At 39.0% G+C, this 16,818-nt stretch overlaps 3 protein-coding genes across 5 annotated transcripts; 1 reads left to right on the top strand and 2 right to left on the bottom strand.

Annotated features, from left to right (window-relative positions):
• Positions 1-112: 112 nt before the first annotated feature.
• Positions 113-3,277, top strand: LOC18044825 (4-sulfomuconolactone hydrolase). 2 transcript variants are annotated; one of them, XM_006437907.2, is made up of 10 exons: positions 114-398; positions 488-559; positions 752-831; positions 1,341-1,440; positions 1,541-1,594; positions 2,058-2,135; positions 2,345-2,442; positions 2,539-2,596; positions 2,679-2,800; positions 2,938-3,277. In XM_006437907.2, the coding sequence occupies exons 1-10, from the start codon at positions 174-176 to the stop codon at positions 3,086-3,088; spliced, it is 1,038 nt and encodes a 345-aa protein (XP_006437970.1). In that variant the 5' UTR covers positions 114-173; the 3' UTR covers positions 3,089-3,277. The 2 variants fall into 2 exon arrangements, with proteins under 2 accessions (XP_024041096.1, XP_006437970.1); XM_024185328.1 differs by lacking the exon at positions 2,058-2,135 and having other exon boundaries at positions 113-398.
• A 31-nt stretch (positions 3,278-3,308) lies between these two features.
• Positions 3,309-12,096, bottom strand: LOC18044824. 2 transcript variants are annotated; one of them, XM_006437906.2, is made up of 11 exons: positions 11,609-12,096; positions 11,313-11,372; positions 11,149-11,219; positions 8,585-9,418; positions 8,368-8,461; positions 8,180-8,278; positions 7,279-8,055; positions 5,016-7,202; positions 4,888-4,939; positions 4,227-4,372; positions 3,309-3,979 (listed from the first exon to the last, which is right to left on the bottom strand). In XM_006437906.2, the coding sequence occupies exons 1-11, from the start codon at positions 11,682-11,684 to the stop codon at positions 3,648-3,650; spliced, it is 4,728 nt and encodes a 1,575-aa protein (XP_006437969.1). In that variant the 5' UTR covers positions 11,685-12,096; the 3' UTR covers positions 3,309-3,647. The 2 variants fall into 2 exon arrangements, with proteins under 2 accessions (XP_006437969.1, XP_006437968.1); XM_006437905.2 differs by having other exon boundaries at positions 7,279-8,049.
• Positions 12,097-14,580: 2,484 nt separating this feature from the next.
• On the bottom strand, positions 14,581-15,726 carry LOC18044242. The gene has a single exon (XM_006437904.2). The coding sequence runs from the start codon at positions 15,724-15,726 to the stop codon at positions 14,581-14,583; it is 1,146 nt and encodes a 381-aa protein (XP_006437967.1).
• Between the last annotated feature and the right edge of the window lie 1,092 nt (positions 15,727-16,818).

Genomic DNA, 16,818 nt, shown 5'->3' with positions numbered 1-16,818 from the left:
ATTTATGAGATTTCTTTTATTGCTTATTTCTTTAATTTTTATTGAAAGTCGAATTTTTTTAACAAAAAGTAATTTTAGAAAATAAAAATAAAACTTTATTTATTTACGAAAAGTCCCCAACTTACTTTTCTTGGTAGCCTGCTCCGTTACTTTATATACAAAGTAAGCTGCCAATGGCTGTGACAGCGGCGAAGTTATTGAAGCCACTGATTCCAGCTTCGGTCCTCTCTCGATGTTCAAACCCAGCTTCATTGTTGTTCAATCATAAACCATCATTTAGATCCTCAGCTGCTGCTAAAATGGCGACCACCAGCACCAGTGAAGCTGACATCAAACCAACTCCTTCGAAAGTGAAAATCATTGATTCTCATCTGCACGTGTGGGCATCTCCTGAAGAGGTGCGATATAGTTGTTGCATAATTCTGCCTGTTTGTTTACAGGAACAAAGTGATTTCAGATTGCTGACAAACTGTTGAATTTTGTGAAGGCTGCTGACAAATTTCCTTACTTTCCTGGCCAAGAACCCACCTTGCCCGGACATGTCGATTTCTTGCTGCAGGTCTTATCTCCATTTAATTCCCCCACCCCCACCCCAATCTTCTATGGGTGTTTTCGTTGATTGGAACTGCAATCTGCATGATTGTTTATTGTATATTTCGATTTGGAAGGATGAGTAGATTCTTGTTATAGTATATTGAATACTTGGACTGATTCCTTATCTCCTTTTCAAATTCGTTTATGATCTGTGCAGTGCATGGAAGAAGCCGGTGTGGATGGTGCACTCATTGTGCAGCCCATTAATCACAAGTTTGATCATTCTTTAGTGACAAGGTCTGTTGACATTACATTTTTAGCAAAATGTTCAGTCTTTGTTCTTTTTTCCATGTGTGATGGCTACAAATCCACAGGAGTGAGGAGATTGCATGATGCAGGTGTGTGTCCATAGGGGTGCATCATATAACATGATAGAACTCACATAGGGTCTAGCATCTCAAGTTATCAGTCTTTTGTTGACCTTGTGAGGTGGATAGCTTATTAATCTTACTCATTCTGAAGTTCTTATTCCTCTACATTACACTTGTATTTTTGTTATAGATTAAGAATTGAAGAACAAAGCTCATATGTTGACAAATAAGAAGGTTGTGGTTATGCTTTCCCTCTTGCTGCTTTCAGGATTTATAACTAATTTCCTCATGAGAAGTTGTCTTTAGATCATACTGTCCTGACAGTGCTGGTCAAATGGTGTATGAACATGATTAAGAACTTCAAAGATAAATACAGTTATTATTGTTTACTTTCTACATCTTGGCATTGCCCAATGCCAATATTGTTATTGACAGTGTCCTGAAAAAGTACCCTTCCAAATTTGTTGGTTGTTGCCTTGCAAATCCTGCAGAAGATGGCATAGGGATCAAGCAGCTAGAACAGCTCATCTTGAAGGTTTTTTTATGTTTCTAATTTTATAATTATGTTCGTTATCTCACTATCAATAATTCTTTCAGGGAAATCATTCTGATACATTTTTTTTTTTTTGTGATAGGATGGTTTTCGGGCTGTTCGTTTTAATCCGTACTTGTGGCCATCTGGGCAACAGGTAATTTGTTGTTAAAATGGTTAATTTTGGTCGTCATGACTTGATAATTTTTTACTCAATTTTGTTTCATCGTGTTGTGTTTCTCGAAACTTTGCTCATTTATAAATTTTTAATAGGAGAAACTAATTTAACTTTCTTGGATTAAGCAACAATATTTGTCATCTTATCACTTACACTGAACTGATAAATGACAACTACTATTTCTGGCCCAAACATTCCTCTTGCAGCCAATTAATTCTTTGAAGAATCAATATATGCAATGACTTAACTGTTAATCTCTAATTTGAAAATTCTCATTCTAGTAGAAGATAAAAAATTCCATATGCATGGATTGAAGAGGGTGATATAAAAAGAAATTTGTGTAGCTCCAATTGAGCCAGTGTTGGTATTTTATAATAATTCATTTAGAATCTCATATTGGTGAGATTCTCATCAACTGATGGATTCTCATTAATTTATGTAGATGACAAATGAAGTTGGTAAGGCAATGTTTTCTAAAGCAGGAGAACTTGGAGTGCCAGTGGGTTTCATGTGTATGAAGGTATACAAATCTTCCTGGACTCCATTTGACCAGAAAGGAAAAAAGAAAAGTCAGTTTACTTTGTAATATTTGTATTTAGCTTGATCACCACCAGGTCTTGATCTTCTTTATACGGAGCTATAACTTCAAGTACACTTGATTAAATTTATCTTGACCCTCTTGATAAATGCCACTTCAGTTTGATCAGTTGAAGTGTTGTAAAATTTCAGGGTCTTAATCTACACATTTCTGAAATTGAGGAACTTTGCACTGAATTTCCTTCAACAACAGTGTTGCTTGATCATTTGGCTTTCTGCAAACCACCATCGTGAGCTCTCTCATCATTTAACTTTGTTTCAGAAGCCTTGTAATGTTTTCTTGAGCGGCTGTGGCAAAGATAATATGTCCATGTGTCATCTTGCAGAAATGATGAAGAAAGTCTTGCCTTCTCAAATCTCTTAAAGCTATCCAGATTCCCACAGGTAGAGTGCCCTGTATAAATCTGAGTGAGTGTAAAATTGTCAAGAATCTGAGGTGTCAATTGTGATACGGAAACTTTTACAGGTATATGTCAAATTCAGTGCTCTGTTTAGGGTGTCCAGAATGCCATTCCCTTACCAGGATCTGTCCTCTCCACTCTCCCAAGTTGTCTCAAGCTTTGGCGCAAACCGAGTCATGTGGGGCAGGTAAATACTTGCCCTTTTGTTTCTTTACACATGCAAAGTGAACTTGCAGATATGAATTTACCCTTTTGTTTCTTTACATATTCAAATAAGTGACCATGCGGATCAAATGGTGATATCATTGAGCATTATTTTTGCAGTGATTTCCCATACGTTGTTCCAGAATGTGGCTATAAAGGTGGAAGAGAGGCAGCATCTCTGATCGCCAATGAAGTACCTTTGTCTCCTTCTGAGTTGGAGTGGATCATGGGTGGAACAATCATGCAACTTTTCCAAGATCAACGGCTTTGATAAAATATAATCCTTGTAAATGCCCTTTTATATCATTGCATAGCAACAAACCGTCCGTCCCTAAGAGGGTAACCAGTTTATTGACCTTTTAGACGGACCGAATAATGCTTCATATTGCAGTTTTTCCAAAATCCTGCGTCTGCACTTTTTCATTTCTCTTGAGCGTTGAAATTAAAAATTATTGATTGATCCTCCTGCCTCCACGTAATGGCTCTTACAATTTACAAAAGACCTAAACGATCATATATGGCCGTCGATAGAGAATCAGTTTGTTAAAGTTGCGTACAATAATTATACAACGCAGCCACAATGCTGAGGTCAATTCTAAACTAACTCAGCCTTCCAAAGAATAACACATTTTCTACATAATTCTATGATGTAATGACCTTTCCTCGTAAAGATTGTTAGTCTGTACAAAAGACTACCCTGTAAAAATTCCTACACCGTCGCTTCCCACATTGCGAAGTAAAAAAAGAAAACAGATGAGCAATTACGCTCGTCTGGACCTATACAAGTGGTTGGCTACAAATGGGCAAAACACAAAAATCCGAGAAGTGGGCTAATCATCTAGTCGCTGTATTTCACCCATCATTATCCGATTGCTTGTGACTTTAAAACCAAGGAGAGCAGGATCAATTTGCCTTCCTTTCTTTCCTTTCTTTTTGCCACCCCGGCCACCCTGCATTCCATCTGTTGAGTCTGTCATCCCCACAGTTGTGTGAGTCTCTGGCATGAAATTCTTCTTGGTATTGCTCTTCAACATGTCTATGAACAATGGCTCCGACGAATCAGAATCACTGCATGATGAGGTACGCCGGAAGCTTATTTCTTTCTTTCCAGATGCCATGTCCGAAACTTGGCTCACTGAATTACCCCCTGGATCTTGGCTACCTAAAATTTCATGTGTTCCAACATCAGCAAAGATTTGTTGTGGAAACAAAACTACTTTTAGACTCTCAATTGTCTTCTCAACCCAATAACAATTCAACATAAGTTACAATCACAAGGCACCATTAAAAAATTCATAGACAGAATAAAAGTATTAAAGGATCGGCATTCAAAGTCATCACCTCCCTCCTGCCCTGTCCTATCCCTTGGAAAAATGAACGAAAAAGAGAAGTTATAGACATATAAATACCATCAGCAGAACTTGAAGAATGTTTCCCCCTGATAACTGGATTAGAGTTCACATCATGCAATCCTTCTTGAGATGACAAAGTCCGTGAGACAGATGGGCGTCTCAGCAAGACACTGTCTTGAATCCTCCTGGATGCAACTGCTGACCTGTTAAAAGGATCTCAATAAGATAAATACAACATAAACTATAAAAATTAAACTACTGTCACACAACCAAACAGTAATATATAAACATCTAAACTGATGTGACTGAGCATGAACAAGAGCAATAGGGTTGCCAAACAGTGTATTGCCCTTTTGAATCATAGTGTAAAATTACACACACGAAGTTTCCCCAACTTCAAATTTGTACATCAATTTCTATCCCAAAATTGACATGGCAGCACATTTGGCATCCATAGGAAAACACCCATGGATAATGTCACATCTTATACCACATCAATTGGGATAGACACTTTGTATCTCAACACTAAAAGCTAGAACAGGGGAACCAATATGGTGAGAAATAACGCAATTATTAAATATTGATGGCAATAGAAGAATAATTCAAAAAAGAGATCTTTTGTGCGAAAACACAATGGTCAATCGGTACTTGTTTTTAAGTCCTGAACCAGAGGCTTGAATGTGATAACTTATGTAGAACCCAAAGAAAAGAAACTTACTGATTCTTCACAAAATCTTCTGCAAATGAATCGTAGAAACCAGCTTCACTACCTGAGAGGGAAAAAAAAAAAAGTCAATGTGACGTGTACAAAATGCAAAACTTCTAAAGAAATGGAGAAATACTTACTGGCAGCTTCTGAAGTATGTCTGCCAAGTGTATCCACCCGATCTAAAGCAGCCAACCCTGCTTGCTTTGCTATGCCATCCTGTACCTCAAAAACCGAACCCTTTGTCATATCTTCACTTTTTGACCCACGCTTCCTCCCCTCCAACTCAGATAACTCTTTGGTCAGGAATGACTGATGGATCATGTTAGATTCTTTATAAACTGACTGAGCACTCTCATTGATGTTTCGAAAGAGCAATTCTGCCTCAGAAAAAACTCCAGATTCAGATCTTAGTCGTAATTTTTCATTGCTTTCAAGACTGCCAGCCTGCTTGTCAGCTACATAAGCCTGCTGTGGTTCAGATGAATTAGAACCATAAGATCCTACAGCAAATGAGCTGTTTGGACCTGCTTCTCGGTCTGAAAGCATACTGAATGGGTGATCGGAAGAGGTTGATCCAGAGTAGACACCAGATGGTGACCTCCTCCCAAGGGATACTCCATTCATATTCATGTCCAATGACTCAGAAGGTTGATGACCTGATTTTTTATGGAGTAATTCCATCAACAATTGCCTTGACTTCTCATCATGAGATCCATCTGACATCCATAAACTTGGATTTTCAGAAGTCATTTTAACTTCCGGCTCCCTTCTCTGCTGCTCAGCATTAATATGTAACTGCTGAATCCTAGATTCCATCCACTCATTTGCTAGCTGCCCATTGCTCTCAGACCAGTGACAATCTATTGCATCCAAGTGTGAAATATTGGGCTGGTTGGGAACTAAAGGGTGATGATGATTGTGGGGATGGATGCCAGAATTAAAAGAACCCACTTGCCCAGCAGGTTGCATATGGGGGTTCAACACCTGTAAATCCAGACCATGAGGATGCGACATAGCATTAGCAGTATCCAGATTCATCCTCGGCGCGCCAGCAGGCAAAGATATGGACCGCTCAAATGGCAGTGAACCGGGCTCAAAAATCCCTTGTCTGAGTTGCTCTTGCAACGAAAGATTTCGTTCAAGGTTAACCAGCTGCTCCTCGTGAGGCGGCCTCTGTTGCTGCTGGTAAACATCTAGTGGGCTAAATCCTGAGGAGTGAGCACCAGAATGAGTACGAAGCAACTGATCAGATTCATCAACCTGCCAAAGAGGATCAATATGTCTATCTGCCGGCACATTGGCTCGCTGTCTTAATCCCATTGATAATTGTCTTGCCCGCATCTGCTCCTGAAGGAGAATCTGATGCTCCAAAGCTTGCATTTGTCCATGTGGTGAACGTGACATTAGTTCCATTAAATCTCTATGATGCTCTTGTTGTATTGCCTGACCGAACTTCATTTGAATGAGCTGATCCAAAGATGGAACAAAATGTTTTTGAGGATGATGAGACCGTTGTTGCAGCTCATGTAGAAGGTGCTGCTCTAGTAAAGCCTGATCAAGAGCATTATTTGCCCTGATAGGATCAATATGCGACTGTCCAAGGCCAGGATCAGGCATTTGATTATGCAGCAACTGCTCGAGAAGTACCTGTCGAGCTTGAGATTGCTGTCGCTCCAACAAAAGCTTTTGTTGATGCAACTGCTGCTGCTGCTGCATTTGATGATGCTGAAGCTGAAGTTGCTGCTGCTGCTGTTGCTGTTGCAGATGAAGTGTCAGAAGATGTTCCAAATCTGCTGCTGGATGGTTTGCCAACTGTTGTTGATGAATCACATTCTGATTTGGCACTTGTTCTAGAACTGATTCATTCAAATGTGCATGAGAAGAAAACATATTCCGCTGTTGGAGCTGCTGTTGCTGCAATTGTTTTGACAAAAGCTGCTCTGCTAGATCGAAATTGTTGGATTCCTGTTCCACATGTCGCATATGGTGAGCAGCCATGGGATCTTGATACACATTAGGGTCAGCAAGTGTATTTTTCCTGTAAATATCTGACCATGTGTCAGCAGCAAGTGCTGGATCAGCCATAGCACTGAACGGGGTAGCTCTTCCAGCGCTGGAAGGCACACTGGTAGGCCTTGTTTGAGTTGCTTCAAGCTCAGACCACAACAAGCCGATAGGGTGCATCCTATTATCGTTCTGATTTTGCATGCCAGATTCTGTCAAATCCATTGGTTGAGAGGGCTGGACAACAGGCTCGTGAAAGCTCCCGGAAGATTTTACAATGGGATAGCCAGCATTTCCAGGTCTTCCAGGAAACAAAATTTCTACACAAGCACAATAAAAAATTAGTATAAAATCTGGGAAAAAGAACAACTCAAAACTGTTAATTAAAATATCAACCTTCATCTTGTGCCAAAAGATCTTGAATGCTTTGCCCCTCAGAACGAGGCAGCTGCAAAGGAGCTTCAGGCTCTGACAACCTTGTCTGAATATTCTGAGCTGAGATGCCATTAAATTCGGAAAATGGCTGGGACATGCCATTATTAACAGCTGAAGCAGTAGGTAAACTAGCCTCCATACTTCCTCCAAAAGCACCAAGCTCCAGCTCAGAATTTGGATCACTAGTACTGACATTCATGTCCTTAGCTTTAAGATGTGGCATCACCTCAACCAAATCTTGGAATGGAGTTCCTTCAGGAGCATCTGCCAGGCGGACTGGCAAGTCAATCCCAAAAAAGCCTTGCTCAAACCATGAAATGATATCAGCACCAAGAAATGGTCCCTGAGTTGCCCCTTGAGGATCGATGTAGTACAGAACTAGTTGTTCAGGTGGGGCAGCCCTTTCTAATTCTTTCATAGTTACATTGCTCCCCAACTGCGGTGCATCAGTACCTTGTTTTTGCTCAGAAGAGGCTGTAACCAACAGAGAGCTTGATTCATCATGAAGCTTGGGCCTGATGTCAAATGAAGCAGCAGACTCAGTGTTTTCAAACTGATGATATTTATTAAAAGCAGAATCCAGCATTTGCCAATCCTCCCCAATATTATGACTAGAAGCATCAAAATCTTTGGCAGTTCTGACACCATTGCTTTTTGCAAGAGTTAAGGCTTTTCCATTCGATTCCAATCCAAGGTTCTTTGTTGTAATTTTATGTTCTTCATGAATAGGCTCTGTTCCTGAGAAAAAAGAAGAACATTCAATTTCTTTCAGACATAAAACAGGTGCAAGCAACTGTATACCCAATTTGATAGTGGTAACTCTATGTTCGAACACCATACAAAATGATTTATTATTACTCACCCTGACATGCATCAAAGTTTCCAGCTTCTTGGAAGGTGTCTACAATTTCATCGGGGAGAACCTTCTGTTTTATCTCAGTGGATTCCAAGCCTTCAGAACCTACACAATGCATACATTGGCAGACTGAGGGAATTGGATAGCAAAAGAACACAAAAATCAGGGAATAATTACTGAGAATATTTCAATACCTGAGACATAATCAGTTGATCTTCCCTGTCTAAATGAATTGTATACCACCCCGCTACTGGTAATCTTTCCCTGCCATACATCACTAAGGACAACCTGTTTGCATCCAATGAACCCGATTTCAGGCAGAAAATGACTTAATCAATTAAAGGGCAAAAGAAAAAAATATCTTTGCCAATCAACAAAGGGCATTTTAGACAAGTGATGCTCAGGTTTTACCTCCTCTTCAGGATCAGGAGTAACAAAAGCCATTGGTTTAATAACATGTGCATGGGTTAAAGGGGACAACTCCTCCATCCCATCAGGCATAGTAGTAAAAGAGGGATCATTTTTCTGCCTACGATAGATGTCAAGAAGCTTTGCCCTTGGATAGCAAAAAGTATCAGCTGAGAGGGTAGGTTTCCCAGGGATGCTTTCACTTTGCAAAGCACCAATGGGACCTGCAGATGTCCCCCTCCCAATAACATTGGACCTTCCTCGTCCCATGGTAAATCCCAAATTTGAACTCTCTACCCGCCCTCTCTCAATTCCAAATCCAGGCGCAGCACGGTAGGAAGTCGAACCACCAGAATGAACCTCCATTCTGTGGCGTGGTCTCCATTTATCACGAGTATCTGGATCACGCTCAGAAGCTGACCGGTTGCTACTTACAAAAGACTGACTGTCAGTGTGAGCATCGTCCTTGTCCTTCTCGACATCTATCCTCTTCTCATTTCGGGATTCCTTCTCTTTGTCTTCAGGACCCCACCTAGAAGACCACTTGCTATCACGGCGTGGGTTATCATGCCACCGATCAGAAGAAGGTAAAGTTCTGCTGTCAATTGAGTCTCTTGCTAGAACATTGTCAACACGACGATCTGTTTTCCTGCGATCTCGTCTACCACCAAGCAAGCCAGTTTCTCTTTCCTCTTCGCGCCAGCGGCGGCTAATTTCACCATCAGCAGCACTCCTCCTCCAATCTTTTTTTTCCTCAGAACCTTCGACACGCCAACTCTCCTTCTGGTTGGGATCACTGGAGCTTCCAAGAGAAACAGAAGTGGGACCACGCACATCCTACCGTACATGTAAGAACATTTAGAAAACAGCTCCATCAAAAAGTAGCGCCTCCTAACAGCAACTGAGATACAAAGTATTCAAACCTATATTTACGGAGCTACAAACTTCCAAACAGATTTCAGTACCATTTCCTAGCCTAGTTCACTCTAGAATTAGTGTTTCAAGCTAATGCTGAGCAAACAAAATACTTAATAACACAGCACACTTTCATTAAGGGTTTGGATGGGGATGATAAACCTCACCAAATACCAACCCTTGCCCCCCATTCTTACTCGAACTAGGGTGAGCATGGGTCTGCCAAATGGAACACTATTCTTATATTTCTTCTTGTGAACCGAGATTGAGTATAAAAATAAATGTAAGGGTACTCACACACACCAAAAAAAGATAAAAGACAGAGCACTAAATAGGAAAAGCTTGAGAAGAAAGGGTTTGCAGCTCAGTGGCATATGATAGCCTCTACCATCAGTGTCCCGTGCCATCAAGTAATTCTAACAGCAGAAAATGAGACAAGAGAATTTTAAGAAACAAAAAACATGGTGTCTTAGCCTAACAGCCCATTAAACATTACCAGATCAAAGACAGATAAAGTTTGACAAAGAGAAGGCATCAAGCATTCCTGACCGGTATTTGGCTATAATCATTTACCAATACCATGAAAAGTTTAGAAAACAGGTTTTCCCATGTCTTCATATTCCACAGTTCTCAAGGGAGAAAAATCTGATTAGGAAATAATAGAGAGAATAAGTGGCATTCAATTCTAAACATGCAGTAATTACCTAGAATGGCCTATTACTAATCCTAACTCAGAAAAGTAACTTTCCAGCATAATCCAAGTTAGTCTGTATCAACTAATCAGTGAAATAAAACATGGAGGGGAAAAAGATAAAGAGGCTTACTCCTTGAAATTTCCCCTAGACAAGCCTTACAAATCTCTTGTAAGTTTAAGATATTTCACCTACATTTTGTGGTCTTACACCCTCACCCAACTTCCAAAAACAAAAAGAAAAATAAAATAGAGAGGACCAAAGCTCTCCCTCAGTGGCTATTCTAACAATCCAACTTCCAGTTACCAGAGGATCTAACACCAAAAAGAAAGCGCATGAAAATATCTGAGATACTCAGGCTAAAAAAGGGATCCTATTGTAAGGAATATCACTAGGCATACTGACATATTGAAGCCTCTACATTGCCCACAAATGAGGGACGTAAAAAGAAATTTATTTTTTAGCAGCCTTGAAGCACTTTCAAAAGTGACATGCAACCATAATCTGATTAATTTAGGTGCTGGGAGATCCTAGCTAACACATAAATTAGCGAGCAAGTCCAGAATACAAAAAACGAGTATCACGATCCACAAGATAATAAGATACAATATCTCAAGCATGTGAATGACCAGACGACCTAACACCTATTCATGCAATTTTCCAGCCTACAAACCCTTGTGGCAACAGAGCACATGCACATTTCCCCAACAGCTAAACAAGTGAAATCCACATGATATGATTGAATGAGTTCATTCGATGCGATTACAAAGAAAATGATAGTTGAACAACTGACTTCAGAAACATAAACGGACTTTAATATTAATATGTTTCATCCAGGTTCATTAGATTTTATAGCACCAATATGCCAGCCCTACGAGATGGGATTGATATAGCAGCGAATGCAAAGTGATGGCATGGAAATCCACAACGGAATTCCAACAAATAGTTAGAATTTACCACCTTACTCTCACTTGGTTTGGCATAAAGCCACTGGGGAGATAACGGTATGCTGCTCTCAGATACTAATTGATCTGCAACCATTAACGAATCAACAGTATAACTTAAACGGCACCCCAGGCACAAAAATAGAAAGTATTTAAACAGGTAAGAAATCATTTTTCCACCTTTTGTCACGTCAAGTGACCCCAGATGAACCTTATCCTCATTTCTCCCCGAAGCATCCCCTGCAATAACATTCACCAATTAAACTAAACACTAGGAGCTAACATTCTACATAAAAAACAAAAAAAAAAAAACAAAAACAAAAATCAATTGACTAAAATCTCCTCAAAAATGGATCAGCCACGTCAAAATAAAAACCCTAATTGGCCAACTGGAAATGCTGGGCGAGTTCAGATCAATAAACGAAACCCTCGCATTGACTCTGATTCAATGGAATCAAATAAATTTAAATTAATACCTTTGGGCGTCCACGGATGATCGGACGGTTTAGATGGGAGGAGATCGTCAGGTAGATCGAACTTGCCTTCAGCCATCGGCCGGTGGAGAACTAACGGAGTTAGAGAGAGATTAGATAGGCAGATAAGATCGAAAGAGGGCACAGTAATTACAGTAACAACAACAACAACAACAAATACACGAGAGCTGTTTAACGGCGAGCGAGCGAGCTAGCGAACAACAAAAGCCAGAACGGCGATAATAAGAAAAAGAGACGTGATTTGATACGGAGTTTTTTTCTTCTTTTTTTTTTCTTTTCTTTAAAATCGTTTGGGAGTTTCGGCGATCTTCGGCGTTTCGAAACGTACGTGTTTGGGAGAGAGACAGACAAGAGAGGGATAAAGGGGCTCGCTTTGCTTGTGATATGATTGATATGTTTGATGTGAGGAAGAGAAAGGGTAAAGAGGGTTTATTTTTTTGGGTGGTCAGAACAGCTAAACAAATCTACTTCTAATCAAGCTCTTTATTTTATCATAATTGCAGCTTGCTTGCATTGCTTTTTAAATAATTGCACTTGTTTGTTTTGGGTTTGAATTTGATTTAAATATTTACATGTACGCTTATCCATATGAATTATGAAGTGTATTTTGAAATAGTTTTATACATAAAACTTCTAAGTTCTAATAATTGCACTTGAATATATTTTTAATGGAAAGGTAAGCGTGAGGGGGAAACTATTTAAAATAAATAAATAAATAATTTTTTTTACATAAAATAACTTTCAAATTTTCTTTCCAAATAGTTTCAAATATCCTTGTAGAAGAGTTCTTTTTTATTTTTTTTCCCCTCCCTAAAATTATTAGGAATTTTTTTAAAAAAAAACATGGTAAGGATAAAATGAAGACCCAAAAATTATACAATGTAAGTTCAAATCTCAAGCCTCTTATTTAATAGATTTTTTTTCATTATATTTTAATAACTGAGTCAACTAACATCTACAATATAATAATTTAATTGATCAACACCAACTCGACAATAATAATTAAAAAAAAAACACATCTTGTATTTCTCATATTCTCTAAAGGTGGAACATTAATAGTCTAATACATAATTAATATAATCTATCGTGCGATAATAAAATTGCAATAATTTTTTAATCATAATATAATCTAGATTTCTACATTCATGAATTATTGGAGAAAAAACGTAGTCCGCCCAATTGGGAGGGGAGAAGTGTGTGTGCTAGAACTCCAATAGGGCATATGTTACCAGTGGGTTATAAGCCCATTGAGTGAAGTTAAAACTAAAATATGGATATCTAATGATTATCTCAATGAAATAATCACATAATTTATTCAAAATAAAATAGAGGTATTATATAATAAACATGATCACATGCTTGCAATCGTGTAATTTATAAGAATGCTTAATAAGCTCGCATTTAAAAAGCTATGTTGTAGACAAATAACTCCCTACTAAATGCTTTATATTGCATTAACCGAAACTCATTGTATAAATAGAAAATTAGTGTTTTTAATTCATTAAAAATTTACTTTTAAATCAGATAAAGTTTTTTAAAAAATCAGATAAGACAACTTTAGATAATTTAAATGAATTCACAAATAAATTTTTAATAGTTTTCTCATTTGGATGATTCATGTTATGTAAAAGATAAATATATTTAGAATACAGATGAAGGCCCTTGAATTTATCACTTGTGGCTGGTATGACTCGCGCGATCTTAAGAGTCGAGCCATAACCATGACTCCAAAATATCCCAATTCATCAGAAAAAAAATGGAAAAATGAGGGGGGAGAAAAAAATGTCCCATACAACGTCCACAGTAGACAACAGGCCGCAGATCAGCCGGCCCATGTTTACTCGCTCCAGTTATGTCTCGTTTCTACTGCTGCATCTTCCACCCTACATTCTTGAACACACCCAGTTTATGCTGATATAATTGGGGTGTGCTCAGTGAGTCAAGAATTTCACGAAGGAAGTTACGAACCTCACTAATAACCAAACCACATACATCTACACCCCTTCCTTCTAGAGGTTTCTTCACGTGTGTCTGGGGTGGCAAAACGAATAAATGAATTAAATTCGTATTGAATCGTAAATAAATTGGGTCAAAACTATACGGATTCGAATTCGATTCGTTTATTAAACGAATTGAAATTTCAAGATTCGAATTCAATTTATTTATTAAACGAATATTTAATTTGATTCGTTTAATTTGCTTAGTAAAATTAATAAATGAATCGAATCTAAATTTGTTTATTATTCGTTTATCATATTACGAATTCATAACAAATCGAATCAAATCAAGATTCGTTTACAATTCATTTTAAAAAATATAATTAATAAACAAAATTAAATATAAAAAAAGTCACGAATTTAACATCCCACAATAAAATACAAATAACCAAAATCATATTCTCGAATTAAATATATAGTCATCTAAATTACAATATTAACATTCAAATTTAAAAAAAATTCATATAAATTTAAGGACAAAAAATAATAAGTTAATTAAATGAATATTAAACAAATTGACATGTATTCAATTCGTTTATAACCCATTCATTAAACGAATCATAAATAAATAAACGAATTAATATCTTCAAACCCGAATTTAATTTATTTAATTAACAAATTAAATCGAATTCACTCGTTTATTAAACATATTATTTTTTTCTAATTCAAACCCATTTAATTCACATCCAATCAAATAAACAAATCGTGACCCATATTCTCATCCCCTACTGATGTGAAGCGCTCAAAATGACACTATCGCTCATTAGGGAGAGTTTTAGAGGATGCTGAGTGATTGAATGACTGTAATGATTAATAACTAAGATTAACACACGGGCATTGCCAATTAACACACACAATCTCTCAAATCACCATTACCACCAACAGCAAGTTTGAATTGAAATTACAAACATAAAAACGTGTTAAACAAAAGACATTTGAGAGACAAATCTCAAATCACTATCTCTTTCCGCATTTCTTGTTATCCCGCGACGTTTCACAACCATCAGCAGCGCCAGCAGCGTTCTTCTTTTTCTTCCTCCTCAACCTCTCACGCATGAAAGCCTTCTCCAGCTGCTCAACCCTATGAGACAGAGCACTCAACAACCTCGTCTGCATTTCATTCCTCTCAAATAATTGCGCCATCATTTCCATCATTCTCCCATGATCCTCCATCATCCTCTCCAACAGCTCTTTGTTCTTCGAGTTCTCGTCTCTTGCTCCTTCGCCCCCACTCTGTTGCACATTCTCTTCGACCTCTCCTTCGCCCCCGCTCTCTTTCACATTCTCTTCGACCTCTCCAGCTCCAGCTGCATTGTTTTCTTGTTTCGGTGATGAATTCTCATCCTCTTCGGGATTTGCCGAGGAATCGGCTTCACTCTCACTTTGACTTGTTCCTACATTCTCTTCCGGTGCCGGACCATTACTCACCGATGGCATCACATCGTCGCACTCCTCAACAACCTCCCGAGCTTCTCCGTCGTCGCCTTGATTTTCGACAGTCTCTTCGTCTCCGACCTCGTTTTGATTTTCAACGGTCTCTTTTTCATCAAATGCGTCAGTTCTTTCACCATTCTCCTCCGTGCACTCCACCTGCGCCGACTGATTCTGCTCGTCAACAGCTTCCACGACATTTTCATCCTCACCGTTCTGATCGTTCCTGCTATTATTGGAAGAAAAGGCGGCATCCAGAAATTCTTGCAACGCAATCGCCTTCTTAATAACCGCCTTTCTGCAATCCCTAACTCCAGAATCAACGCCTCTAACAGAATCCAACCTGAAAAGCAAACTCATCAACATCTCATTCAATTTCAATCTCTCTTGTGAATCCCTCGCAATCAAATCAATAGTATCCCCCGTCGAGATCCGCTTCTCGATCTCCTCCACTTCGCCTCTTATCTCCTTGATCTTCTTCACGCTTTTCCTCACCAGGAATGCTCTGAAAACCTTCTGGATCTTCACCGCCGAATTGGATTCCCTCGACTGCTTCTCCTCCGAGCCGACGTACTGGACCGGAATCTCTCTCACGCTCGGCGCGTAGGAAGAGCGCGGCCGACCGCGAGACGGTATGCTCCGGTAACTTCTCCCGTGGGGCAGATTATCCATCGTATCGTCGGAAAATATTCTTTCTGAAACTGTTTTTTAAGGTTTCTGTAATTGCGTTTACAATAGAAAATGTTAGGGGTTTGTGGGATCATATATAGAAATTGATTTTCCTCTGCTTGAAAGTTCGAGAAGTTTCAGGGCCAGACCCGATAGGAAAGATATTTGAGGGATACATGTTACGTTTTAGGTTCTAGATTACTGGAGATTCCTCTTCCTTAATTTATAGCGCGGGAGTAGGGCCGCGCGGTTAGCATCTTTTGGCTCTTGGATTCCGCGGGGCCGCATCCAACTTCTTTAACTTGCTTCCTTAACTTATCGTTTGACACGTGGATCTCGCTCATCCGACATATGACGACAATACCAGTGCACTTTACCCATTTCCGCTCTCTCCATACTTTACTTTGTGCTATAACGACAAAGTAAATCAACTTTCTCGGGGAGATTATCATAACGGGGGGAAAAACAAAAGAATAATTGAAGATTGTATATTCCAATGAATTTTAGGGCCTGTTTGATACCATTTCCAAGTCTCTATTTTCGTTTTTGTTTTATAAATACAATTGAAAAACATGTTTGGTGGGCTAAACTCATAAACAAATTATAAAACAAAAAATTCGGATTTAGCTTTCCAGTTGTAAAGTTGAAAACGTCTTTAATGCGTTTTCAAATGAATTACAGTTCACACTCAAGAACAAACTACAGAACAAATCTCGGCTCGTGTTCTCTTCATCAACAGCTCCCAAAGTCCCCGATCTAAACTCTCCGTACTCACTATCACTCTCTTCTTCCTCTTTCTCTAGATCCACAACACATATCTCTCCCTCTAACTCAATCTGCCAGTCCGTTGCTGCTGCTGCTCGATCTCGGCTGTTGCAGCTGCTGTCTTCACTTGGTATTTGCTCCAGCTACTTCTAGTTCGTTGCTGCTGTTGCTGCTCTTCCAGTTCGTTGCTGCTGCTGGTAGATCCTGCTGCTGCTGCTCTTCCACTCGCGTGCTGCTGCTGTTAGATCCTGCTGCTGCTAGATCCTCCACCGCTTTGATTATTATCGTTTTTTGGTTTTGCGTTTTCTGCCGCGTACGAAAACAATGCTT

Source organism: Citrus clementina, unplaced genomic scaffold (assembly GCF_000493195.1).
Source record: "Citrus clementina cultivar Clemenules unplaced genomic scaffold, Citrus_clementina_v1.0 scaffold_4, whole genome shotgun sequence".
Lineage (NCBI taxonomy): Eukaryota > Viridiplantae > Streptophyta > Magnoliopsida > Sapindales > Rutaceae > Citrus > Citrus x clementina.
The sequence above is the reverse complement of the archived record's forward strand: the minus strand, read 5'-3'. Positions and strand labels throughout refer to the sequence as shown.

What these genes read in the sequence shown, in the direction of transcription:
- LOC18044825 (XM_006437907.2), top strand. Translation starts at nt 174, where the DNA reads ATGGCTGTGACAGCGGCGAAGTTATTGAAGCCACTGATTCCAGCTTCG. An exon ending in TGTGGGCATCTCCTGAAGAG is followed by an intron (nt 399 to 487) that starts GTGCGATATAGT and finishes AATTTTGTGAAG; the next exon opens with GCTGCTGACAAATTTCCTTA. An exon ending in GCTTTCTGCAAACCACCATC is followed by an intron (nt 2,443 to 2,538) that starts GTGAGCTCTCTC and finishes GTCATCTTGCAG; the next exon opens with AAATGATGAAGAAAGTCTTG.
- LOC18044824 (XM_006437906.2), bottom strand. Translation starts at nt 11,684, where the DNA reads ATGGCTGAAGGCAAGTTCGATCTACCTGACGATCTCCTCCCATCTAAA. An exon ending in CTCCTGATCCTGAAGAGGAG is followed by an intron (nt 8,462 to 8,584) that starts GTAAAACCTGAG and finishes GGATGCAAACAG; the next exon opens with GTTGTCCTTAGTGATGTATG. An exon ending in TCTTTTGGCACAAGATGAAG is followed by an intron (nt 7,203 to 7,278) that starts GTTGATATTTTA and finishes GTGCTTGTGTAG; the next exon opens with AAATTTTGTTTCCTGGAAGA.
- LOC18044242 (XM_006437904.2), bottom strand. Translation starts at nt 15,726, where the DNA reads ATGGATAATCTGCCCCACGGGAGAAGTTACCGGAGCATACCGTCTCGC.